We start from the raw sequence: 26,568 nt of genomic DNA, 5'->3' as shown, positions 1-26,568 counted from the left end.
AAGGTGAAAGGTCCAGAGAAGAGGGAGGGACATTGGCACAAGGAAAGCAGAGAGAAAGCCTAGAGAGCCCAGGACAGGCAGAGGTGATCACGTGCAGGAGAGACAGTGGCCGGGCATGACACGGGTGGTTCTGCATGTAGGTGTGGGCAGAGGAATGGAAAGGAAGGGAAATCCACAGGGGCTGCCTTCACGCCCCACCCTCCACATACACAGCTTCCATTGGCTCAGTAACCCCTCCCCCAAACTACACCCTTCAGCCAAGGTGGGTCTGAAGCCTGGCTGGCACCTAAGTGTCCCTGTCACTCAGAGGTGCAACCTGAGTTCCCACCTGAGTTCCCAGTGTGATCTCAATGCCAGCTCTTTTGAGCATTTTCCTCAAATGGGATGGGGGAGAAAGCGCAGTGGGCTAGGTGGTGACGGACCCGGATGGCATGGCAGGGGAAAAGACAAGTACAACGTGACAGGAATGGAGCAGACGGCGTTTGCTGCGTGTCTACTGCGCTTGAGGCATGGCTGTCACCACGTCTCCTCCTCACACCATAGCATGACTACATTTTACCGACGGAGACAGAGGCCGAACGTTTAAATACATCAGTCAATAAAAAGCTCCGCTGGGAGCCCAGTTTGGGCGATCTGCTTCCAAAATCCTGGTTCTCATGGCACACGCTGCTGGAGAGGGCTGGATAAGGCTCAAGGGATCCTGGGACAGGAAGTGGCTGAGGACCAGGGCTGCCCTCTGGAGGGGGAGGAAAACCTAGTTCCTGGGAGCCCCAGTTCCAGGTTGCCATAGCTCCCCAGTCTGTTTTCACCCTAAACACAGTCGGAGAGAGGGGAGGGGGGGAGGGGGGAGACCGGCTGGACACGTGAGGTTCTTCCTCCCCCCTTCAGGTCTGGGCTTATGGCCCGGCAGCCCCTGTCCAGTCATCTGGGCATAGAGCCCAGGTCCAGCTCACACCCTCCATCTGACCCAGGACACCCCAGCAGGGTCAGGCCTGAGGCGCTGTTGGAGGGGATTCCCGTGCCCCCCCCCCCAGGTTGGATAGAGACTCAACCTCTCACTTGGTCCTGCTCCCCTTCCTCCCAATTTAAAGTCTTTTCAGCGTTTGACCCACTCTTTATCTTTTGCTTTCATCTCGACCCTCAAGGCTCAGTCTCCTTCAATTTAGGGCTAAGAGGGCGTCCCATAACACCCCAGAAATCCTCCCCCCCACCCCCTGTGGCTGTACCCTGCTCCCTTCCTCCTGGGCTCAGGGCCCTCTGGCTCACGCTGCTGTTGTTTGTGTGAGTGAGTGAGTTGCTCATCCTGGAAAGCAAAGGGCGGGGGTGCTGGAGAGAGGACAGGAGCTGCTGTGCCCCCTGAAGGGCGTGGGGCCCCCCATCCTTCCTGTTTACTCAGACACATTCCACTGAATGACATCCTCTCGTGTCACTCCATAGACATCTTCGCTAGACACAGACACAGCCAAGCGCTGCAGGGGTGGGGCAGGGAGATGACATGAGGTCTGTGGGGGGGCCCTCCCCCCAGGCCCACGCCTCCCCACCTCACCAGCAGGGGCATCTTCTGGGCTTGGTTCCTTGAAGCTGGCCCTACAGAAGTCATGAGCCAGGAAGGCAGCCACCATGCCTTTAACTCCCTCCAAGTTGTTTATTTAATAATTAAAAAAAGAAGAAGATAACGCACACATGTCAACTGATCTCCCTCCACCACTCTCCTGTACTCCTACTAACCAGCTCCAAAATGTAAAAACTTGTCCCCCCCCTTGTCCCACCTGGGGACTAAATGCTCATCTTTACTCCCAGAGAAACTAAAGAATAAGGAGTATACAGGAGCCCACCCACCCCCAAAGTAAAGTTTGCTCAGTACCCTCAGAGGAGGAGGCAGGACTTGGGGGGTTCATAGGCATGAGATGAGCCCTATATTGTGAAAAGGGGCGAGGACAGGGGTAAATCACCCTACCCCCAAGTTAAGTGCCTAACCCCACACCCTGTCTTTCCTTTACCCCAGCCGAGGGATCAGGGAAAGTTGAAACTGTCCCAGTGGGTCCCTTTGTACCCCCACCCCCACCCCCAGGTCTAATTCAGTGTGAGCTGCAGAGGTCAGGGATGATTGAGGTAGAGGGGTTGGGGGGAGGCCTGGTGGGCCGGACTGGCTGGCAAGGGGCCACCTGTGGCATTGCCAGGGCTTGGGGAGGGCTGTTTTCGGAGCGAGGGGGGCACCGTGGAGGTCTTGATGTGAATCACCCTGGTGTCCATGACCTCACACTCGATCTGCATCATCTCCTCATAGTCCCCTGGGGCCCCCCGGCCTGACAGGGTCTCTGTGAGGAGAGAGTTCATGAAGAAGAGCGAAGGGGAGGCATGTGAAGAGGGAGGAAGGGAACAGGCCATGGCGAGGAGGGAGGCCCAAAGTGGGAGTTAAGATGAGAAGGTAAGGACGGAGTTGGGGACAGGGAGAAAGAAAGGGGCAGGAAAAGAAAATGGCATTGATGAGTGAGGGGGGGGGGGGGGTTGTAGAGGAGAGAACATCAAGAGAAAAACAAAAAAAAAGAAGTGAGAGTCTCATAAGGGTCCGGCCCGCCCTGTTCTGCGCAGCCACCCAAGCAAACCCAGCAGCGTCACTGCATTTTGGTTTTTTGGTGACGAAGTGTCACTATGGCACACAGGGCTGGCCTCAAACTCTCCTGGCTTGGCTTCCAGAGTGCTGGATACACTGGGGGGCGGGGTTGTCATCCTACATCCTGTCCCCACCTCCACCCCCGCCTCCAGTGTTTCTCCTGTTCTCTCCCCTCACTTCCTTTTTCTTCTCACCTCAGCCTCCTTCTGGATGCTTCTTCTCTCCTCCCCCCCCCCCAAATCCCCTTTCTGGACACTCCTGTGGGAACCTTCCCCTCCCTCCATTTCAGGATCCCCTCCCCACACTCAGAGGGGACGACTTGCCATTGGGGGCCATGGCCGGCATCACCAGGGACATCTTGGGCCTGGAGGTCTTGTTGTGACTAATGGCTGGGAGCAGCAGGTGATCCTGGGGAGGAGGCCAGACCGGATGGTGGAGGAGAGGATACTCATGGGAGCTCCCCCAGGTGCTCACTCTCCAGGGAAGACAGGTTGGTGGGGCGTTCAGGGTGACAGACCCCAGGGCTAGGGCCAGGAGGTGGAACTCACCCTTTGGAAGGAGACTACATAAAATGTGTCTTCACGTCGGTCAATGGCATCCAGGAACTCTGGCTGGGAACGGTCTGGATGGCGATACAGCTGCAGCTGGCCCACAGAACCCCTAGTTTCCCAGAGACAGGAACAGGGACAGGGGCAGGGACTTCAGTGGGGGAGGAGAGCATCATCACACTGCCGACAATGATGACGAGCAATCTCGCAATACTCACCTCTCTGGGGGTCCCGGGGGTTGAGTAGGGACTGCCTTAACTGGAGGCAACTTCCTCCGAAGCTGAGACTTCTGGAAGGAGAAGTATCTAAGGATTTGGAGAGGGTGAGGGGAAAGGGAAAGAGACAGGAGGCCCCTGGAAGCTAGCGCCACCTCATAGCCACACCTCCACTTTCCCTAAACAATCCCTGACTTCTCGCTCCCTTGAAACTCCCATGCCATTTAGCCCTGTTCTTGCCAGGGCCTTGTTTGGACCGGCCCCACTGCTCCTACCTGTCTCTCCTGTGCCTTCTGAGGTACCTTCCGCCGGCCTCTCTGGTGACGCTGGACCCAGCCACTCAGTTCATCAGCAAGCCTGGGGAAGCAAAGGCAAGTCACCACCTCTGGGACAGGCCAAGTGATGCCTGCTTCCCTGGGCTGCACGCAGAAGTGAAAAGGCCAGGGAAGCTAGCTGTTGGTGGTGCATGCCTGTAATCCTAACTACTCAGGAGGCTGAGATTTGAGGACTATAGTTCAAACCCAGCCTGAGCAGGAAAGTGCATAGAACTCTGATCTCCTATTAACCACCAAATAAATAAATAAGTAAATAAATCTGGAAATAGACCTGCGGCTCAAGTGGTAGAGATCCAGACTTGAGTGAAAAAAAGTCTAGAGAACAGTGCCTAAACCCTGAGTTGAAGCCCCCCCGCCAAAAAAAAAAAGCCGGTTCTGAAGCTTCAGTACATAGGACAGCCAGGCTGGCAATGGAGGAGTTCAAAAGCTAAGAGAAGGTGCCCAGCCCTGACTCCCACATACCTGAGGGACTCAGTTCGGTTGAAGTGCCGGCAGTCAGAGGAGAGGAAGAGCTGGTCCAGGTCTCTCAGGAGGAGCTCCTTGGCCCCTCCAGGGAAGGCTGTCAGGTTCCTGCAGTGAGCAGGAAAGAAGCAATGATTAGAGAAGGTCTAGGCAGGGACCACCAGCACAAGAGCCGCTTTGGCTCTGGCTCCACACAAACAGAAAATTTGTTCCTAACTCCAAAGGAGAAAGGGGCCCTTTTTCTCCTCACCTGAAACTGGGCTGCTGACCTACGGGGCTAGGCTGCAGCTCCTCAGGGGCCTGGAAGGACCCCTGGAGGGGTTCAACTCCATGAACTGGCTCTTGTTCGGAGAACTCCAGCAAGTGTCTCTGGGGTCGAGGCTCCTCCCTGCTCATCCGAGGAGAGATGGGAGCTGCAGGAGGCTCACTGATGCTGTGGGAAGGGAAGGACAGAGTGTGAAGAAGAATCCCAGCTTTACTGAGTATCTTGTCCAGAGTAAAGGCTCTGCAGTCGACTGCTGAGTCTCCTCATCTATAAGAGGAGAACAGGAAGTGTCCCTACCTCACAGGTCTGGGAAACAAGAAAAGGAGAGTGGTTAACCTAGGCCCCAGCACTCAGCCCCTAAGAGTCACTACTTATTATCACCATGAGCAGCCCCTCAATGTGTTGCCTAAGAGAGAAATGGTAGAGCAAGGAAAAACTGCTGGATACACCAGCAGCACTAACACTGGAATCCTTGTATGTGATCAGGTGGCTGTGAGGCTCAGCTCCACCCAGAGAGTTCTCAGAGGTAGATCTCACCTGACAGGTCCAAAGTTGAAGGCAATGAAGAGAAGGAAGACCATGATGCAGACCACCTTCCTGTTTCCAGACCCTAACTTGAGCTCGCTGTTCTAAAGTGCAGAGGAAGAGACAGCAGAGACTAGTTACCTCAGGGAGTCTTGTGTTCCTTTCCTTTCTCAAAGAAACTGTCCAGGCTTACCAGGCTTACCTCGGCCAGCAGTACCTCCAGCCGCCGCCGGAGGGCAGCATTCTCCCTGCGCAGCTGCTGGTTGTCGGCCAGCACTGCCTGCAGACGCGCCTCCAGCCCCTGCAGGTATTCTTTCTTCTTTCTCCGGGACTGGCAGGCTGACTCTCGGTTCTTGATCATTCTCTGCTGCCGCTTCAGCAGTTTTGCCTAGCGCCAGCCCCAGTGGTCAAATAGAGAATGAAAGGTGAGCTGGAGAGGCCGGGCCTCCATCACCTGGGCCCTTCTGCCTTTCTGACCTCTACCTACGTAGCTACAAATGGGGCTTTTTCTGCTCTACTGAAACCTTCCAAGGATACAGCCTCCCTTTATGCCAGTACTGGGGCTTGAACCCCAAGATTTTATTGCTCATAACACTTGAGCTACAGCTCCAGGTTTTTGCAGACAAGGGTCTCTCAAATGTGTCTACTTGGACTGGTTCTAAATCATGAGCCTCAGCTCTCAGCCTCCTAAACAGCTAGGATTATAGGTGTGAGCCACCATGGCCCAGGGAAAGAGGCTTTCCTTGCAACCATTCCCTGTTCCTGGTCCTCAGAAATGGGAGAGATTAGACTGCAGGAGAAAGTCCCCTCATCTTTTCATGATGAGTCTTCCTCCTGATCCTCTTCTTCAAAGCCTAATGTTTAACCTTGCTATAAGGAAGGAACAGTTTGCTCCCTAGAAAGTAGCCCTTATCACTACAACCCTTGCCTGTGACATCCTGAGGCCACCTCCACTTCTCTGTGGTACTGACAGAAAACCTATGGACCTTAGGGCTGGGAAGGTGGCTCAGTGGTAGAGTGCTTGCCTTGCATGCATGAGGCCCTGGGTTTGATTACCCAGCACCACATAAGCAAAAAGAAAAAAAGCCGGGAGTGGTGCTGTGGCTCAAGTGGTAGAGCGCTAGCCTTGAGCTGAAGAGCTGAGGGACAGTGCCCAGGCCCAGAGTTCAGGCCCGACGACCAGACCCCCCCCCCCAAAAAAAAATCTATGGATCTAAATCTACATGGAGTATAGAAATGGGCCCTTTCAGCCCCCAGGGCCATCCTACAAGTCCATATGCTCACTTTTTTTTGTATTGGGTGAGGTTTGAACTCAGAGCCTGGGCAATGCCCCTCAGCATTCTACCACTTGAGCCACAGCTCTACTTCTTGCTTTTTTTCTGGAGATAAGAGTCCCACAAGCCGGGCGCTGGTGGCTCATGCCTGTAATCCTAGCTACTCAGGAGGCTGAGATCTGAGGATTACGGTTCAAAGCCAGCCCGGGCAGGAAAGTCCGTGAGATTCTTATCTCCAATAAACCACTAGAAAACCGGGCATGGCGCTGTGGCTCAAGCGGTAGGGCGTTTGCCTTGAGCGTTTGCCTTGAGCTGAAGAACACAGGGACAGCGCCCAAGCCCAGAGTTCAAGCCCCACGACGGACCAAAAAAAAAAAAAAAGAATCCCAAGACTTTCCTGCCCAAGCTGGAAAGCTTTGAACTTTTGAACTACGATCCTCAGATCTCAACCTCCTGAGTAGCTAGGATTAGAGGTATGAGCCACTGGGGCTCAGCTTAGGGGGTCCTCAGTTTTTGCCCCTGCATCTCACCTCCCTCTTTGCCCCTCAGTTCTCTGTAAGATCGACTTCCTTCTTCCCTTCCCAGAACAAGCTCTACTCTGCTCCCGGCACTCACATCCACCTCTGGTGGGCAGGAGTTCCCAGGCATAGGAGCTGGGACAATGCTCTTCCTCTCAGGCCGTGGAATCGTGGGTGCTGGCCCTTCAGGCTGGACTCGAATAGCACCTTGGATAAGGACAACTGGGGACACTGGTGTGAGAGAGCAAGAGGTCACAGAACATGAGTCAGGAGGGGTTCTTGTGTTTGTACTGTCACCTAAGCACTCATGGGTCAGGAACCCCCATGGCTGTGTGCTCCCTAAGAATCCAGCCAGGCTCTTCGGTACCTGCAGGCTGCTGGACGAGGGGCTGCAGGAGGACGGTGGTGCTGGGAGGCACAGCTCTAGGTGGCATCTGGACAGTGGTTAGCACCACAGGTTTGGGCTGCAGTGGTGGCTTCCGGGTGGGTGGAGCTTTGCCTGAAGGAAAATGAGAGGAAGGAAGAGATTTCCAGGACTATAAGCTTCTTACCAGGGATGGGAGGGGTCAGGAAGCCCCATTACCTGAGGAACTATCAGGGGATGGACCCATGCTAATCTGGACGGCTCCAAGTGATGGGGCCGGGACATCCCACAGGAGGCACCCTGGAGGGGACGGGGACTCTGTCTTCACTTCCAGCACCTCCTCTCCTGTGAAAGCCTACTTGGGGCAGTGAGAGACGTTAGTCAGGATTGTCAAGGTGTTGAGGATAGAGCTGAAGAAGAAAAAGCTCTCATGTCCCTGAAGCAGAAGAGTAATGGAGGGGTTGGGCTGGGGGGAGGGGGTGTTCTCACCTGGCTAGGGGAGTGTGCTGAGGGCAGGGAGGCCTCAGAGTTGACAGAGGAAGATGGAGAGACAGGCTCTGCCTTGGTCTGGATATCTGTGGATGACAAAAGAAATAAGCGCTGAATGTCAAGTAAACCCTGAAGAAGAGGAGGTGTCTGAGGGAGAAATGGGCCACTTCTCTTAGTACCTAGACAAGAAACTATTCAAGCCCTAGACAGGCAACCCAGAAGGTATACTGAGCTGCTGACCTGCTGCTGGTTCTCCTCCTCCTTCTTTACCTATACTGCCTTTCTCCTTCAGTGGCTGTTCTCATAGTTTTCAAGGCTGCCCTTTTCCTTGTGCTGTTCCCTCCTCCTTCTTCACAGATCTTGTCTACTCACAGAGAACGGGGTGCAGGCAAGGGCGTCTCCAGCATTCATCTGGCCCGTGTTCCTATCTTGCTGGATTCTTACCCCCTGGTCCAACATACCAACATACCTCTGTGCTGACAACTGCCAAGTCTGCTCCTCCATCCAACTGTTGCTTATGTCACATCCTGACTCCCAAACTGCCAGCTGGTCACTTCCATTCCCCCACGCCGTCTCCCTCCCCTCCCCTCCCCCCCCCTCCAGGCAGCCAAACTCAACTGGCCTCCAGCAGGCTCCCTGCTCCTCCCTCCCAGGGCTGTCAGCCTCCCAGGCAATCACAGAGCCGTCTGAGCCTCCATAGCTTCTGTTAAATCACTTTACAACTTGTTTGTCACCCCATAAAATAAATGTAGGTCCCATGTGGGTGAAATAAAACCCATCTGGGGGGCAGCCCCAGCCCAAGGGCCAACAGTCTGCTACTCCCTCTGGTCTACATTGCTCATTTGGGTAATTAATTGTACTACTATTATTGTAAAACTTCACAAATGTTATTTGTTATTTTGAATAGGTAACAGTCATGTGATATAACTTGCAAGGGAAATACAGTCACATGCTATAAATTCCACAGGATTAATGGGGAATTCTGTAACAAATAAACTTCCTTTCCTTCTCTTTGCCTAATCATCCACAGCTCTGCAGAGGTGACTACTACTAGAAGTTATTTAATAACCACAATGTATTAGAATCCTCCCACGGCTCTCCAAAAGCCAGGACTAAGCTTCCTTAGTAACATTCATCACAGTAATGGGTCTCACAAAATACCTAAAAAGAGTGGAAAATCTGACTTTAATAACACTATTCTGCACAAAGTTACTAGTATGCTTTGCTGCTAAAGGTGTTTCAAGGCCTGTTTACTTATTTTGTGCAGATACTGGGACTTGAACTCAGGAACGCTGAGCCTTACTCAAGGCTGGAACTCTACCACTTGAGCCACAGCTCCACTTCTGGCTTTTTGCTAATGGTTAAGAATCTTAAGGATTGGGGCTGGGAAGGTGGCTCAGTGGTAGAGCGCTTGACTTGCATGCCAGAGGCCCTGGGTTCGATTCCTCAGCACCATATAAGAAAAAAGAAAAAAGCCGGAAGTGGCGCTGTGGCTCAAGTGGTAGAGCGCTAGCCTTGAGCTGAAGAGCTGAGGGACAGTGCGTAGGCCCAGAGTTCAGGCCCCACGACCGGACCAAAAAAAAAAAAAAAAGAATCTCAAGGATGGATTTTCCTACCCAGAGTGGCGCTAAACCATGATCTTCAGATCTCGACCTCTTAAGTAGGTAGAATTACCAGCGAGAGCCACTGGTGCTTGATTTCAAGCCTTATTTTGTGTGTGTAACATTTAATATCTAACAGATACAACTTGTTTATCCTCCTAAATCTACACTTCCTTGTCCTGCTGAAGTCCAGGAAGAAAGCTTAAATGGATTACATTGGTGGTCTCTCTAGCCCTCCATCTTCAACCAACTAATCACTAATATATAATCAATATATGTCATTATATAATACATATATCAAGTTGATCATTTTATGTAATACATTACTGTATATATACATATACGTATATACATATTACTGAATCCTGTAAATAAGTATATTCTGACAGTTGAAAAATGAAAACAGCTGGGCACTGGTGGCTCACGCCTGTAATCCTAGCTACTCAGGAGGCTGAGATCTGAGGATCACAGTTCAAAGCCAGCCCGGGCAGGAAAAGTCCGTGAGACTGTTTTTCTTTTTTTTTTTTTCTCGTGAGACTGTTATCTTCAATTAACTATCAGAAAACCACAAATGGTGCTGTGGCTCAAGTGGTAGAGTGCTTGCCTTGAGCTGAAAAGCTCAGGGACAGCACCCAAGCCCAGAGTTCAAGCCCCACGACTGACCAAAAAAAAAAAAAAAAAGAGCTCAGGGACAGAACCCAGGCCCTGAGTTCAAGCCCCATGACCGACAAAAAAAATAAAAAATAAATAAAAATTTGGTCCAAGAAACCTCTAGGAGAGCCAGGCACCAATTTGAGTTGTGGCTCAAGAGACAGAGTGCTAGCCTTGAGCAAAAAAGGTACAATGCTCAGGCTCTAAGTGTACAGCCCAATATCATTACCAAAAAGAAAAAAAAAAAAAACCCTCCAGGAAAAAGTCCCAGACCCAGCTCTGCCAGGCGAGGCACACCCTCTTAAGAGCTTTCTTGACTCCATCTGCTCTAATGATCTCCAGACACACCTGCTCCCACTTTCTCTCTTACAGGGCCTCAGGTTGGCATGGTGCTCGTGTCTTGTTTATCTATGCATTCCTAGCCACCCAACTTGTAGCTGACATGGAATAGGTGCTCAATAAAGACCTATGGACTTGGGGCTGGGAAGGTGGCTCAGTGGTAGAGCACTTGCCTTGCAAGCCTGAGGCCCTGGGGTCAATTCCTCAGCACCACATAAGCAAAAAGAAAAAAGCCAGAAGTGGTGCTGTGGCTCAAGTGGTAGAGCGCTAGCCTTGAGCTGAAGAGCTGAGGGACAGCGCCCAGGCCCAGAGTTCAGGCCCCACGACCGGACCAAAAAAAAACAAAAAAGACCTATGGACTTGTTGGGAATGAGGGAGAGCAAGGGAGAGGTGGTGAGGTGGACATATGGAGAAGAAAGGTGGGCAAAGACAGTCATAATATTCAATGTACATTAAGTCAAAGTTAAACTATGTAACTTGATGATATGGATGTGATGGGGAAAGATAGGAGAAAACGTGGGCGGGGTGACATGAATCAAGATGCGTTTTGCTCAAAACCTGACTTGTTGAACTGAAACCCCTTTGTACAATTATTTAAAATACTTGTTTGGCCAGATGCTGGTGGCTCACATCTGTAATCCTAACTACTCAGGAGGCTGAGATCTTAGGATTTTGGATCAAAGCCAGGCTGGGCAAGAAAGTCCTTAAGACTTGTATCTCCAATTAACTACCAAAAGAGCCAGAAGTGGAGCTATGGCTCTAGTGATATAGTGGTAATAGTGCTAACCCTGAGCAAAAAAAAAGAAAAAAAAAGCTCAGGGACAGCATCCAAAACCTGAGTTCAAGCCCTACAACTGGCAAAAAGAAGAAGAACTTTAAAAAGAAAAAAAGACCTGTTGAATCCACTCATGAATAAATAAACCTAAGAATACAGAAAAATACTACAAATGAAACCAGATGCTCATGCCTGTAATTCTAGCTTTTCAGGAGGCTGAGATTTGAGCATCCTGGTTCAAAGCCAGCCCAGGAAGGAAAGTCTGAAAGACTCTTTTTTTTTTTTTTTTTTTTTCCTGGTCATAGGTCCTGAACTCTGGGCCGGGGCATTGTCCTTCAGCTCTTTAGCTCAAGGCTAGCGCTCTACCACTTGAGCCACAGTGATACTTCTGGCTTTTTCTGTTTATGTGGTGCTGAGATATGGAACCCAGGGCCTCATGCGTGTAAGGCAAGCGCTCTACCACTGAGCCACCTTCCCAGGCCCTGTGAGACTCTTATCTCCAATTAACAACCAGAAAGCCAGAAGTAGAGCTCTCCCTCAAGTGGCAAACAGTGCTGGCCTTCAGCAAAAAAGCTCAGGGACAGTACCTAGGCCCTGAGTTCAAGCCCCAGGACAGGCAAGAGCAGATGCATGCATGCATACATGCACGCACGCACACACACACACACACACACACACACACACACACACACACACACACACACACACACACACACACACACACACACACACACACACACACACACACACACACACACAGGCTGGACACCTATGGTTCATGCCTGCAATCCTAGCTACTAAGGTGCCTGAGATCTGAGGATCACAGTTTGAAGCCAGCCTAAGTCAGGAAAGTCTGTGAAACTCTCATCTCCAACAAACTATTCAAAGAAAGTCTGAAGTGGAGCTGTGGTTCAAGTGGTAGGGCATTAGCCTCGAGCAAAAGTAGTTCAGGAGGGCTGGGAATGTGGCTTAGTGGTAGAGTGCTTGCCTAGCATGCATGAAGCCCTGGGTTCCATTCCTCAGTACTACACACATAAACAAAAAAAGTCAGTGTGGCACTGTGGCTCAAGCACTAGCTTTGAGCACAGAGAGACTCAGGAAAAGAGCCTAGGCTCTGAGTTCAAACGCCAGGACTGGCAAAAAAAAGTAATTCAGCTGGGTGCCAGTGGCTTACGCCTGTAATCCTAGCTACTTTAGAGGCTGAGATCTACGGATCACGGTTCAAAGCCAGCCCGGGCAAGAAAATCTGTGAGACTCTTATCTCCAATTAACCACCAGAAAACCAGAAGTGGTGCTGTGGCTCAAGCGGTAGAGCACTTGCCTTGAGCTGAAGAGCTGAGGGACAGTGCCCAGGCCCAGAGTTCAAGCCCCATGACTGAGAAAAAAAAAATAGTTCAGAGATAACAACCATGCCTTGAGTTAAAGCCCAGTACCAGCACAAAATAAAAAAACAAAACACCAACACTACAAATGATATTAATTAAAGAATCTAGATGTCAGATATATGGTATTCCAACCTTCCTCTACATTTAAAACTTTTTTTATAATGAAATATTGGGTGAAGTTGGGTGTGGTAACATAGACTGGCACTTGGGAAACTCTTGGCCTCAGGAGTTCAAAAGCCTGGGCAACACAGTGAGGTCTCAGCAAAGAAAGAAAAAAAAAGGAATGTTGCAGGGGAATAGTAACACAATTAAACACACAAGCCAAGCCCTCAACTATCCACAACTTTAAAAAATTGTAAATTAATAAAAAGATGAATAACAGCCAGTCTGGATAGACAAATCTTGAGACACTTATCTCCATTTAACCAGCAAAAAGTTACAACAGGAGACATGACTCAAGTGGTAGAGTACCAGTTATGAGTAAATGAAAGGACCAGGCAAAAGTGCAAGGCCCGCTGGGAAGGTGGCTCAGTGGTAGAGCGCTTGCCTTGCATGCATGAGGCCCTGGGTTCGATTCCTCAGCACCACATAAGCAAAAAGAAAAAAGTCAGAAGTGGCGCTGTGGCTCAAGTGGTAGAGCACTACCCTTGAGCTGAAGAGCTGAGGGACAGTGCCCAGGCCCAGAGTTCAGGCCCTACAACTGGAACCCCCCACCCCCCAAAAAAAGTGCAAGGCCCTCAGTTCAAACCCCAATACTAGCGCACAAACACACACAGACACACAGACATACACACACACACAACCTTTATCTCATTGATGCCTTTGCTTCAGTTTCCAAAGCTTCTCATTCTCTCCTGCAATTTTACCTGCCCACTTTGTCCTCCCTGTTCCCTCCTATAGCTATACACATGTACACAGATGTGCATTCTACCCAGGTACAGCCCAGGATTATTGGCAGACTATTATTACCTGAAGGATCATCAGAGGCAGAGCCCACAGTGATCTGGACAGTTTCAAATGGTGATGCTGGGTCATCTCCCAGGAGGCAGAGCGGGGGTGCTAAGGACTCTGTCTTCACATGCAGTACCTCCTGTACTCTAGGCACCTGAGTAAGAGTTAGGATGGAACAGGGAGGCAGAAGGAATAAAAGGCAACACAAGATGCATTAAGAATAACAACAGCCAGGCACTGGTGGCTCACGCCTGTAATCCTAGCTACTCAGGAGGCTGAGATCTGAGGATCGCGGTTCAAAGCCAGCCCGGGCAGGAGAGACCGTGAGACTCCTATCTCCAATAAACCACCAGAAAACCAGAAAACCGGAAGTGGCACTGTAGCTCAAGTGGTAAGAGCGCTCGCCTTGAGCTGAAGAGCTGAGGGACAGCGCTCAGGCCCAGAGTTCAAGCCCCATGACAGACAAAAAAAAAAAAAATAACAACAACAGCTAGGTGCTGGTGGTAAGAATAAGAACAAGAGCTGGCTAATCTTGGTTTTATATATATATATATATATATTAATATATTTCCTTTAATTTTGACATTGGAACAGTAGCCTAAATTGGTTTGTGGTTGAAACAACCTTTTTCCTCCCTCTCCACAGGGTTGAAACCTGGAGTACTCATCCATAAAAAAACAAAAGTAGAAAGTCTGAACCGGGCTGGGAATGAGGCTTAGTGGTAGAGTGCTTGTGTAGCATGCATGAAACCCTGGGCTCGATTCCTCAGTACCATATAAACAGAAAAAGCCAGAAGTGGTGTTGAGGCTCAAATGATAGAATGCTAGCCTTGAGCAAAAGCTCAGGGACAGTGCCCAGGCCCTGAGTTCAAGCCCCATGACTGACAAAAAAGAAAAAAAAGAAAAAAGAAAGTCTGAGCCAGCTGAGCACCGGTGGCTCATGCCTATAATCCTAGCTACTCAGGAGGCTGAGATCTGAGTATCTCAGTTCAAAACCAGCATGGGAAGGAAAGTCTGTGAGACTCTTATCTCCAATCAACTAAGCAGAAAACCAGAAGCGACACTGTGGCTTAAGTGGTAGAGTGCTTGTCTTGAGCTGACGAGTTTTGGGACAGCACCCAGGCCCAGAGTTCCAACCCCCACAACTGACCAAAAATAAAATAAAATAAAAATAAATAAATAAATAACAGGGAAAAAAAAAGTCTGAGCCATCAAACCCCTCCACCAGACAAAGCCAAAGCCAAGGACAGATGTTAAGGGCAGGAGGAAGGACACAATCCAACTTAGGCTGGTGATAACTGGCACATTTCCGGTAAAGGACAAGTCTCAAAGTTGCCTGAGTTACAGAAAATGGTAGCACCTTAAAAAAAAAGTCAAACTAGTTCTCTAGCTTCTCCTCTGATACAAATTCACAAAAGTCAATTTGTCACTCTGAGTGATGGCTCAGAACTGTCTCAGGGGAGTGGGCTGTTTTGACATAGATGGTTTCAGGAACCAGGATCACCTAATGGAGGTGGAGACTATTCACTCTACTAATGTATAATTTGCTAAGATCCATTTCCAGCACCTTTACCAACAGTTGCTTACATAAAATCTGCACAAAAATGTCTCAAGTGGTCCCCAAATCCCTACCAGGGGAAAAGTGATGTATCAAGATTTAAAGATTTAAACTCCCCCAACACACGGGGTATGTCCCAGTTTGGGGATGAACATGAGAAGCATAGACAGGTCTCATTTGCAGGAATGGGGTAGGGCTCGGATAAGCCATGGAAAATTGATGCCTGTTCACAGCTCATGCTGGCAATCTTAGCTACTCAGAGTAAGAAAAAGAACTGGAGCCGGGCGTTGGTGGCTCACGCCTGTAATCCTAGCTACTCAGGAGGCTGAGATCTGAGGATCGCGGTTCAAAGCCAGCCCGGGCAGGAGAGACCATGAGACTCCTATCTCCAATAAACCACCAGAAAACCGGAAGTGGCGCTGTAGTTCAAGTGGTAGAGCGCTCGCCTTGAGCTGAAGAGCTGAGGGACAGCTCCCAGGCCCAGAGTTCAAGCCCCATGACCGACAAAAAAAAGAAAAAGAAAAAAAAAGAAAAAGAACTGGCTCAGGCTGGTAATCATAGCTACTCAGGAAGCTGAGATATGAGGATCATGGTTCAAAGCCAGACCAGGAAAGAAAACCCATGAGAGTTGGAAGCAGAGCTGTGGCTCAAGTGGTAGAGCAAAAAAGCTCAGGAACAGCACCAAGGCCTTGAGTTCAAGCCTCAGGACCAGCACCAAAACAAAAAAGAATAAGAACAGGAACAAAGCTGTGTACGGGCTATTCAAGTCTGTAATCCTAACCACTCAGGAAACTGAGATATGAGACTCAAGATTCAAATCCATGATCCTGTGAGAGGCTTATCTCCAAGTAACCTCCAAAAAACTGGAAGTGGAACTATGGCTTAATTGGTAGACCATGAGCTTTGTTTGAAAAACAAACAAACAAGCCTAGCGCTGGTGGCTCACGCCTGTAATCCTAGCTACTCAGGAGGCTGAGATCTGAGGATCGCAGTTCAAAGCCAGCCCGGGCAGGAGAGACCGTGAGACTCCTATCTCCAATAAACCACCAGAAAACCGGAAGTGGCGCTGTAGCTCAAGTGGTAGAGTGCTCGCCTTGAGCTGAAGAGCTGAGGGACAGCACCCAGGCCCAGAGTTCAAGCCCCACGACCGACCAAAAAAAAAAAAAAAAAAAAAGAAAAACAAACAAACAAAATGGCTGGGAAAGTGGCTCAGTGATAGAGTTGCTTGCCTCATAGGCATGAGGCTCTGGGTTCAATTCCTCAGCACCACATAAGCAAAAAAGCTGTAAGTGGCACTGTAGTTCAAATGGTAGAGCGCTGGCCTTGAGCTGAAGAGCTCAGGAACAGCGCCCAAGCCGAGAGTTCAGGTCCCATGACCAACAACAACAACAAATAAACAACAAGGAACAGCACCCAGATCCAGAGTTCAAGCCCTAGTACAAATAATAATAACAATAGGAGGAGGAGGAGTAACAAAAGTTTGAGCTTCAGAACTTACATGCCACCAATTATCTGACATTGTGATTTGAATGGTACTAAGTATCTTCCAAAATAGTGCCTGGCTTTTTGTTCTTTCTTTCTACTTTATTCCAGGTAGGAGTGATAAGGTTTCTTGATTTCAAGTATCATCTTAGTCTTACAGTGGACAAGATGGACAGGAATGGTTCCAGAATTCTCAACAGTTAACAACTGTCTTCTAGCTGGGCACTGGTGGCTCATGCCTATAGTCCTAACTACTAAGGAGGCTGAGATCTGAGGATCTTGGTTTGAAGTCAGTCCAGGAGAGCAAGTCCATGCCACTCTTATCTCCAATTAACTACCAAAAAAAAAAAAAAAGCTGGAAGTGAAGCTGTGAGTATTGAGCAAAAGAACCTCAGGGACGGTGCCCAGGCCTTAAGTTCAAGCCCCAGGACTGGCCATAAAATATCAAAAAACGAAAAAAACTGTCTTCTTCTTAGCCCTACCACTACTGCCACACATCTCTGCATATTAAAAAGACTCCATTTTCAGAAGTTGCGCTGTGGCTCAAGTGGTAGAGGGCTAGTCTTGAGCACAAACAGCCTCAGGGACAGAGCCTAGGCCCTGAATTCAAGCCCCAGGGTCAGAAAGAAAGAAAGAAAAGAAAGAAAAAGAAGAAAGAAAGAAAGAAAGAAAGAAAGAAAGAAAGAAAGAAAGAAAGAAAGAAAGAGAAAGAAAGAAAGGAAGGAAGGAAGGAAGGAAGGAAGAGCGCGCACGCGCACACATGAGAGAGAGAGAGAGACAGACAGACAGACAGACAGACAGACAGACAGACAGACAGACAGGGAGGGAGGGAGGGAGGGAGGGAGGGAGGGAAAGGAAATGAAAGGAAAGGAAAGGAAAGGAAAGGAGGAATGAAGGAACGAAAGAAGAAAGAAAAGAAAAGAAGATTGATTCCATCTTTAGCTGGCACTGGTGGCTCACACCTGTAATCCTAGCTACTCAGGAGGCTGAGATCTAAGGAACACAGTTCAAAGCCAAGCTGGGCAGAAAAGTCCTATGAGACTTTTATCTCCAATTAATCACTCAAAAACCGGAAATGGCTCTGTGTCCAAGTGGTAGAGAGCTAGTTGAGCACAAAGAAACTCAGGGACAGTATCCAGGCCCTGAGTTCAAGCCCCACAACCACCAAAAAAACCCAAAAAGACTCTATCTTCACTTCGAGACAACCAGAGTGGAAGGCATGGAAAATGAAGGTGATGAAAAAACAGGCAAACGCAGAAGCCCCCACCTTATAACTCATAGAACACAAATCATTTCCTTGGCATCTGTGGATGAAGGGAATGGACCAAAGGTCCTGCCACAAAGAGATGGCTCTCACCTGGCTGGAGGGCTCTGTGGAGAGATGTGATGATTCTGAGCTGAGAGAGGAGGAAGAGCAGGGGGAAGATGGCTCAGACTTCACCTGAAGATCTGGAGGAAGAGGGCATAGAAAATAACTAGTAAATAGTCTGAGAAGAATCTAAAAAAGTGCCTAATGATTTGGGGTAGGGAACCCTCCCCAGGACACGGGGCAAGAACACCAGTAAGGATCAGAGAGAGGGATGTACATTCAGTTATGTAGGGGGTGAGCAGGGATACAGGGGATAACAGCGATTTGGCAAACAGTGGGAAGATGTGGGCTTCTGGAAAGATGAAGGGAACCATAAAGGCTTTCTCACCTGGGAAGATAGGCAGGGAGTCCCACGGAGGTTCAGGGGGACTGATATCCATCCCCACATCCAGGGAGCCGCTGTCGAACTGAAGAGAGGATATCGGAGGGCAGGAATGAGAGAACGTAGAGGTGATCCCAGGTGAGATCTGGCGTGGTGAGTCCGAGTTCTGGGACCATTCCCACCCACCACGAGTTTACAGAAAGGGTAGGCGAGCAATACCGGGACATCCTGCTCCACGCAGCGGAAAAGCTCTGTCTGCTCCTCGGCCTCTTCATCCAAGGCAGTGTACAAGGGGCTGTCTGCGAGCGGGGCGGCGTGTCAAGAGGGTCGCCCGGGCCGCACACCCCACACCAGCCCCAGCCCCAGCCCTCATTGGCTCAGCTGGGCCAGACCCACCGCCCGCCCACTTGAAAAATGACACAGCCCGGGAACGACGCCGCCTCCTTCCCCGGCCGCGGAACAACTCCATGGCCCTCGCCGAGAGGGGCGATCTTCCGCCACTCCCGAATCCCCCGAAACCACGAGAGGCCCTCTGCTCCGCCCTCCTTCAGATGGTGGTTTCGCTATTTCCCAGCCTTCCTCTTTGGGCCTTCGCTTCTTCCCGCGTGCCTCGGGGACACAGTTTGCCATGGCCCGCTCCCCTCCCCGGAGCCGCCCACCGCGCACCCCAGTCCTCCGGACTCAGAAGATTGTCGGTGAAGAAATGCGTCGGGTCCGCGATCTCGCTGATGAGCATCAGTTCCGCCATCTTTCCCCCCCCACCCCCCGACCAAAAGACGGCTCCCAAGACCCGCCTCTCCCCTTCACCCACGAATCAGATCGCTCTTCCAAAACAGGGGGCCATACCGGAAGTCCTACACACCAATAAGAGACCACGATTACCCCCCGCACGTGAATGTAGATGACGAGTGTACAGGCAGGACCAATGGGAGCGCCGCGAAGCTGGCGCACGCGCACCGCAGACCAAGGTAAGGTACCTGGGAAATGTAGTTCAAAAGATTTAAAGGTCCGGCACCTTCCCCTCGGCCTTCCCCAGCCAGTCCTAAATTTCAACAAGTTCCCAACGTATTTGGATAGATATGTTTCCCCGCAAAGATGTGCACTGAGGTCTTTACTACTACCACGCAGGAAGAATAGGGTATGGGCCGAAACCTTCCCTCTGGGCCCCTAAAAATTTCACAGCACAGACCACAATTCACAGATTCCTGTCTCTTTTAAGGTTTAACTTTTTAATCAGCCAAACATCTTGCGCAGACCCTGAGCCAGCCCAGCATCCCGTTTCTTCTCCAGAATGACCACCTTCCCCAGCTCCTCCTGGGCTGCCCGGTTTTGCGGGTCTACTGCTAACACCTTCTTGAGGTCAGCAGTTGCTTTTTCCAGGTTTCCAAGCGCAGCCTGAGCCACCCCCCTTCGGTATAATGCCTTTAAATGGCCAGGTTCCCGTTCCAGCACCCGGTCACAGCTCTGAACTGCCAAGTGGGGCTGCCCTAGCAGTAACTGACAGGCAGCGAGATTGGCATGTAGGGCAGTTCGTTCTGGAGGGCCAGGTGGAGGTAAAGTCAGCAGCAGGCGAAGAGCCCGTCCATAGCATCGGGCGGCCCCTTCAGGGTTCCCAGCTCGAAATAGTTCTGTGCCCCTTGCACGTTCTTCCATGGCCAAAGCTTCCTTCTCACTAGTCCCCAGCTCCCAGGAGTCCCGGCCCTGAGTGAAGGAATCCAGTGTGAGCTTGACGGGAGGTCCAGAGTGCCCAGGAACCTGAAGCTCTACCTCCTCACCTTGACACATGGATTCTAAGCACTTTTCAATGAGCTCCCTCCACGTGCCCTCCTTCCATGATCCTACACCCACAGTTAGTTCTGATGGGCCTTCTGGCAGCCCTGACTCAAAAGGAAACCCAAAAGCCAATACTCGACAATGGGAACCTAGCTTGGGTTTGTCCAAGCCATGGCCCCGGGTTATGATCTTCTTGACGAAGCTCCCATCGGGACAGTACCAGAGATGAGAAGCTTGTAAAGGCTCCAGCGTCTCCTTGGTTGGTTCCTGAGATTTATCAGAGTCTAATTCAAGTCCAGCCACTAGTTTTTCCGACCCTTGAGGATCCCCTAGAATCTGCCTGGCTGGATCTTGACTCACTCCCAGCTCAAGAGTTTCAGTTGGAAACTGAGTAGTTGGAGCAAGGTTCTCCCAGGAATTCTTTTCCCATTGTTGTGATTGAGAGGCGTCTTCCTCTCTCATTGGACTGACAGGTGGCAGCTCCATTTGGATGACTAGTCCCTTTCACCGTTGTGAATCAACAATTTTAATTGAAAAGGGATGGATTTAGGTTAGGGTCAGCGCCTGAAAAGAAAAAAAAAAAAAAAAAAACAAGGCCTCTAGTGAAAGTCTCCATTTTCCCGCCCCCACCCCTCCCGAAAAACAATAACAACTGTCTTCCTTGAGTCTCGGTTCCACCGAAACCTAGTTGAGAACTATAAATTCCACAATTCCCTTCGGTTCAGGTAGCCTTTCCAACTACGGCCAGTCGATTGGGCCAAAATGTACCTGAGAGGCCAAAGTGCTTAGCATGGTGGCAGAAGCTGGATTATTCGAATCACCTCTCCTCCCGAAATTCAGTGCTCGACGAATACTTGTCCTCGGAATCTTGTCCCAGATGGAGAGAGATAACCAACCCTGGAGCGCGCGAGACTGCGAATCTAGTCAACACTTGGCAGCCAATCCGGGAAGGAGGAAGGTGTAATTTTAGCCCGCCCATAGAGCGTGACGTCATTTCCCCCGCAACCACGAAGCTCCAGGCCTTGGCAACAGAACTAGGCCGAAGCAACCGAACTAGACCGCATCGAACCCAACCAGCTGCAGGCCTGCTGGCCAGTTTACTGAAAGTGTTGGAGACCTGAAATGGAGTAGAGTAGGCTGGAGATGTAGCTCAGTTGTGGTGTGCTTGCCTCATATGTGCAAGGTTTGGGGTTCCTTCCCTAGGATCTATCTCCCTCCCAAAAGTGTGAAGAATGTCAGAGAAGGTTAATGATAAGTAACCGCAGTCCTATGATTTGGCTACCTCAGGCCCTTCTGAACTATTATTATCTCTAAGTTTGGACATCCCAGTGGAGGTCCTGTCCCCTCCTTCCGTCCATTCAAGACAGGGTATTCCAAGACAAACACTCAGGCCTCTTTCTCTCCACTGGTCTTTTATCTTCTGGGACCACCTGAGGCTCCTCCATATCTGGGGGATCCTTCTCTCAGGCTGGCTCTCTACTACTGGAGCCACAATAGTGCCTAACTCCAGTAATCCTGGATAATGCTTTTCAACTATTAATATTCATGTACATCACCTGAGGAAGTTGTTAAATTGCAGACTCGGATGTAGGAAGTTGGATTATGGAACCTGTGATTCTGCATTCCGGTAAGTTTCTAGATGATGGTTTATGCTGCTGGTCTATGAAAACACTGAATTGTTTGATTGTAGAATAACCTCATATCATTTTCTTCCCTCTTTGATCTGTGCTCCTTCAATTTGACCTACATTTTGCATATACAACCGGTATAACCTGCTCCACTAAGTGTAGCATTGGAAATCTGGTCTTCCTTCCAGTAGAAGGTCTAGGGCCTTCTTGTGATTTAGGCTTACTTAGCCAGCTTCCTGACCAGGTTGGGCCAGCACCATTGTTTGGGGAAAAAGAATCCTTCTCTCATGGGGAAGGGGACAATTTTCATTACTAGCCACAGTCTTGGGTCAAAACAGTCCTGTTTTTTGTTTTGTCTGTCATGGGGCTTAAACTCAGGGTCTGGACTCTCTCCCTGAGCAATTTTTGCTTGACTAGTGCTCTACCACTTTGAGCCACAGTGCCATTTCTGGTTTTCTGGTGGCTAATAGGAGACAAAAGTTTCTCAAAGCCTTTCCTGCCCAGGCTGACTTTGAACTGCAAATCTCAGATCTCAGCATTCTGAGTAGCTAGGATTTAAGGCATGAGCCACCAGCCCCCAACTCTGGCTCTGTGTTTTGCGTTTCACTTTTTCCCTCTTGTTTAATTTCTGAGTCTGAGCCAGCATAATCTTAGCCTGCTGCCTCCTCCTTACCCAACATCTCACCATGGCTACCTACTCTGATTCTTTGAACCGCTGAGATCCTATTGAAAATTAATCCATCTCTCTTCTGTTTCCCTTCCTCCCTTTCTACATCAGGAAAATCTATATCAAGAAAAGTGATGTCTAGAATGTATCACAGGAGGCTTAATCACACTCTAGTCCCTGCACAGAGATTGTTACTTTGTATTATGTATTTTTACTGAAAGGATCACCCCATTGACTCTTCAAAAATAGGTTTTTCCCATTAAAAGAAACTATAGCTAGGTAGATTACCTCATACCTGAAATGTCAACTATTTAGGAGGAGGTAGATATCAGGAGGATGTGGTTGGAAGCCAGCCTAGGCAAAAAGTTATGGAGATCTTATCTGAACCAGTACGATAAGTGTGATAGTTTATGTGTGTGAGAGACCTTAAATAGGGTAACAAAGTCTATCTAGGCTAGCATGGGCAAAGGTTAAGACCCTATATAAAAAAAAATAATTAAAAGCCCCAAAAGACTGGAGGCATGGCTCAAGTGGTAGAGTGCCTGTCAAGTAAGGAAGAGTCTCTTAGCTCAAACTCCAGTACCACAAAAACAATCCCTTTAAGCAGAAAGCTATACCCTGCTACAAATCTATTCTTTTGCAATGTTCTGTTGTTGTTAAGGAATATATGTTTTAGTTCCAACAAATTCCACAGTGATGTTGTCTCTTTTGTGCGTGTATTTTATCTCCTCCATACACAAGTATTGAGCACCTGCTCAGGCAACAGGCTAGGAACTGGATACATACAGATGAATGACACAGTTACTGCCTTCATGGGACAGTGGCTAAGGAAAGTAAGTCATTACAGAGGTATGAAGAGAAGTGTGATGTTGTAACAGTGATTTATTAGGGATGAGGGAATGTTGCTTTAGGCTGAGACTTTTTTTTTTTTTTTTGGTTGGTCGTGGGGCTTGAACTCTGGGCTTGGGCCTAGTCCCTGCCCTCTTCAGCTCAAGGAGAGCGCTCTACCACTTGAGCCACAGCGCCACTTCCAAGGCTGGGACATTTTTGCTGACATCTAAAAACAAGTTGGAGCCCAACTACTGCTCCCACACTGAGAAACACTAAATTAATTAGTCTGCTTTGTCTCTTAGCTGACCCTTTGTCACTACTGTAACTATGTATTATTATATACAATGTATCTTTTGTTATTACTATACTTTTTTTCCTGTCCTCACGCTGGAACCCAGGACCTGGGCACTGTCCCAGAGCTTCTTTTGCTCAAGGCTAGCATTCTACCACTTGAGCCACGTCACCATTTCCAGCTTTTGCTGTGTACATGGTACTGAGAAATCCAACCCAGGGCTTCATGCACCCTAGGAAAGCACTCTACCAGTAAGCCACATTCCCAGCCCTACTATGAGTTTTTATTATTAGATACAATATATCCCATCAACCCCACCCCTTTGATCATTCTTATCTCCTTTCCCCACTTCTGAAAATAATTTCACCTGGTTTCATTGTTTTATTTTATACTTGCAGATAAAGTACTTAAGCCACAATCACCTCTCCTCCCAGTAATACCCTCCTCACAATAGAGAACATTCTACTCTATAATGAATGAAAATATTTTTTTATTTTTTAAAAGATGATCCTGAGGCTTGGAAGGTGGCTCAGTGGTAGAGTGCTTGCCTTGCATGCATGAGGCCCTGGGTTCAATTCCTCAGCACCACATAAGCAGAAAAATCTGGAAGTGGGCACTGTGGCTCAAGTGGTAGAGTGCTAGTCTTGAGCTGAATAGCTGAGGGACAGCATCCAGGTCCAGAGTTCAAGTCCCATGACTGACAAAAAAAAAAAAAAAAAGATTATCCTCTATTCTCCCCCCAACTCCCACCAAAAAAGAAAAAGAAAACATAAAGGATGATCCATAAACCCAGGTAAGGTGGTACGTAACAGTAATCTCAACCTCTGGGGGATTGCAAGTTCAAGGCTAGCCTGAATTACATAATTAGATCCTGTAAAAAAAAAAAAAAGAAAAAGATCCAGGCATTGGTGGCTCATGCCTATAATTCTAACTACTCAGTAGGCTGAGATTTGAGGATTGAGGTTAAAAGCAGCCTGGGCTTTACTTTTGATCCTCTGATCTCAGCCTTCTGAATAGCGAGCATTAAAGGGGGAGTCATTAGCATCAGGCTTAGGCCATGAGACGCTCCAATTCAACAGCAAAAAGCCAGAAGTGGAAGTGTAGCTCAAGTGACAGCCTTAATTGGAAAAAGCCAAATAAATATGTGAGACTGTGAATTCAACTCCAGTACTGCATTAAAAAAAATTGCTGAGTACTGGTGGCTCACACCTATAATCCTAGCTACTCAGGAGGCTGAGATCTGAGGATCATGGTTCAAGGCCAGCCGAGGCAGGAAAGTCCATTAGACTCTTATGTCCAATTAACCACCAGAAAAACAAAGTGATGCTGTGGCTCAAAGGATAGAGCGCTAACCTTGAGTGAAAGAGCTCAGGGACAACACCCAGGCTCACAGTTCAAGCCCTACAACTGACCCCAAAAAAAGCTGGAAGTAGAGGTGTGGCTCAAGTGGTAGAGCACTAGGCTTGAACTAAAAAATCTCAGGGACAGTGCCCAGGCCCTGATTTCAAGCTTCAGGAAAAAAAAAAAAAAAGGAAATCTAATCTGAGTCAGGAATCAAGGAGATGCTTAGGAGGTAGTTTGAGCTTATTTATAAGAAAAAAAAAAAGATTAAAGTTGAAATTTTTTAATCCAGTCAGTAATCTTTATTGAGGCCTCGAAGCGGTAGACTTTATGCTTCATAGATTTTTGGTTCAATCCCCAGCCCCAAATCAAACAAAGACAGATGGAAACAAATGCAGAAAATGTTCACCAGTAATCTAATAAAGATAGTCCTGTTACAAAATGCTCCAAATACAAATAAGCCGTGGTAAGCAGCAAGGAAGGTATTTCCTCCTAGGGATCATGTGAAAATGCTTCCTAGAGGGATGGCAAGGGAGGGCTCTCAGAGTTGAGCCCTGCAAGATGGTCATCATTCTGCCATAAAGAGGTTAAAGGGAGGTATTGCAGATGGAGAAGCAGCACAAGGCAGGCCAGATAAGGACAGGAAAGCTCCTTACCCCTAGCATTCTGTACCTCTCCTTTGCCAAGCTCAGCTCAAGCTCAAGACCCGTGGTGCTGCCCTGTCACCAGGCCAGGAGCCAGCTGGAAGTTTGCACACTCTCACATTCTCCTGCATTCCACACTCACCACATGGAACCATATGCTGTAATTATGCTCTGCCATTTAGCATCAGCATGAGAGACAAAAATTCTAGCTTTCCAAAGGTTAAATAAATTTCCCCTTCTGTTTAGTTTTGGTGGTTTCTGTGGGTTTTCGTTCTGCTGGAATTTGTGTCAAAATCACTCCTCCTTCCTCCTTGCTTCCAAAGCATTTGCTTGTGCTTTGGCTTTTCAGAACGAATGAGGCAGTGAAACAAGACTTTTCTGCAGTATAGTGTTTCATAAGAGCAAGCAGTGATCATGCATTACAACTGCAGTACCAGGCATTGGGCTAAGGGTTTTCTACCTAATATCTCATTTTCTCCTCACATAACTCTATGAGCTTGTTACTTATTCAGACATCCAACTTTTTTTTTTCTTTGTTGTGCTGAGATTCAAACCCAGGGCCTTACATATGCTAGGCATGTAGTCTCCCACTGAACCACATTCCCCCAAACCCCAGTCTACAAATGTTTAGTGAGAGTGATTTTTGTGCCAAGCACTGTTCTAGGGACAAAGAATAATGCAGCATGCAGGGAGTGGGGAAGGTGGAGGTGGGGAGAGAGAGAGAGAGAGAGAGAGAGCCCTGGCAGGTGTTAGGCAATAAAACACAAATATAAAAGAAAGGAAATGTCAGGGAGTAAAAATGGTAATGATCTAAATAAAGCAAGGTAAGAGAATAGGTAAAAATGCACCCTGGACTGTGTGATGCTAGTGTGTGTGTGTGTGTGTGTGTGTGTGTGTGTGTGTGTGTGTGTGTGTGTGTGTGTGTGTGTGTTCAAGCCACACATCTATTTCCAGCTTTTTGCTGGTTAAATGGAGGTAAGACTTTTGTGGACTTTCTGCTCAGGCTGGCTTCAAACCTCAATTCTCACATCTCAGCCTCCTGATTGACTAGGATTACAGGTGTGAGCCACACCAGTGCCTGGCTTTGTGATACTGACTCCAGTGAGGATGCTAAGCCTCCTGTAGATTTGAGGTTTGCACAGCAATATAAATAATGGAGGGAAGTAGCCAGGCCAGATATCTGGAGAGAAAAAGAGAGCACAAAGGCCCCGAGGCAGGGAAAGACTAGATTTTTTAAAATTAATTTTAATTTTTATTTTTTGTGAACATACTGTACAGAGGGGTTAAAATAAGACTAGATTTTTATGTTAAGTCATGATAGGTAGAAGGGAAAGGAAGGCAGAGGGGTGGA

The 26,568-nt window shown here is 48.7% G+C and overlaps 3 protein-coding genes across 4 annotated transcripts in view; 1 reads left to right on the top strand and 2 right to left on the bottom strand.

Moving 5' to 3' along the window:
- Positions 1-1,621: 1,621 nt before the first annotated feature.
- On the bottom strand, positions 1,622-18,805 carry Atf6b (activating transcription factor 6 beta). Of its 2 annotated transcripts, XM_070024069.1 has the most exons (18): positions 18,708-18,805; positions 18,261-18,340; positions 18,048-18,126; positions 17,708-17,799; positions 13,330-13,465; positions 7,610-7,695; positions 7,340-7,475; positions 7,124-7,255; positions 6,854-6,987; positions 5,167-5,352; positions 4,977-5,068; positions 4,425-4,607; positions 4,175-4,282; positions 3,653-3,734; positions 3,381-3,451; positions 3,163-3,274; positions 2,938-3,022; positions 1,622-2,318 (listed from the first exon to the last, which is right to left on the bottom strand). In XM_070024069.1, the coding sequence occupies exons 1-18, from the start codon at positions 18,787-18,789 to the stop codon at positions 2,098-2,100; spliced, it is 2,097 nt and encodes a 698-aa protein (XP_069880170.1). In that variant the 5' UTR covers positions 18,790-18,805; the 3' UTR covers positions 1,622-2,097. The 2 variants fall into 2 exon arrangements, with proteins under 2 accessions (XP_069880170.1, XP_069880169.1); XM_070024068.1 differs by lacking the exons at positions 17,708-17,799; positions 18,048-18,126; positions 18,261-18,340; positions 18,708-18,805 and adding an exon at positions 16,367-16,519.
- A 448-nt stretch (positions 18,806-19,253) lies between these two features.
- Fkbpl (FKBP prolyl isomerase like) lies at positions 19,254-20,756 on the bottom strand. The gene is made up of 2 exons (XM_070023386.1): positions 20,583-20,756; positions 19,254-20,378 (listed from the first exon to the last, which is right to left on the bottom strand). Exon 2 carries the CDS (start codon positions 20,298-20,300, stop codon positions 19,275-19,277), a length of 1,026 nt encoding a protein of 341 aa, XP_069879487.1. The 5' UTR covers positions 20,301-20,378; positions 20,583-20,756; the 3' UTR covers positions 19,254-19,274.
- A 666-nt stretch (positions 20,757-21,422) lies between these two features.
- Positions 21,423-26,568, top strand: part of Ppt2 (palmitoyl-protein thioesterase 2) — a 35,501-nt gene continuing 30,355 nt past the window's right edge. The window contains exon 1 of the mRNA XM_070024064.1: positions 21,423-21,441. The gene's annotated coding sequence lies outside the window, so the exon portion shown is untranslated. The remainder of the gene's footprint in view (positions 21,442-26,568) is intronic.

Source organism: Dipodomys merriami, unplaced genomic scaffold (assembly GCF_024711535.1).
Source record: "Dipodomys merriami isolate MVZ:Mamm:240054 unplaced genomic scaffold, mDipMer1.0.p SCAF_16, whole genome shotgun sequence".
Lineage (NCBI taxonomy): Eukaryota > Metazoa > Chordata > Mammalia > Rodentia > Heteromyidae > Dipodomys > Dipodomys merriami.
The sequence above is the reverse complement of the archived record's forward strand: the minus strand, read 5'-3'. Positions and strand labels throughout refer to the sequence as shown.

Excerpts from the sequence above, each read along its gene's own strand:
- Atf6b (XM_070024069.1), bottom strand. The coding sequence starts at position 18,789 with ATGGCGGAACTGATGCTCATCAGCGAGATCGCGGACCCGACGCATTTC. Across the intron at positions 7,476-7,609 it reads CAGCACACTCCCCTAGCCAG|GCTTTCACAGGAGAGGAGGT; the intron begins GTGAGAACACCC and ends TGCCCCAAGTAG. Across the intron at positions 6,988-7,123 it reads CCTCGTCCAGCAGCCTGCAG|TGTCCCCAGTTGTCCTTATC; the intron begins GTACCGAAGAGC and ends CTCTCACACCAG.
- Fkbpl (XM_070023386.1), bottom strand. The coding sequence starts at position 20,300 with ATGGAGCTGCCACCTGTCAGTCCAATGAGAGAGGAAGACGCCTCTCAA.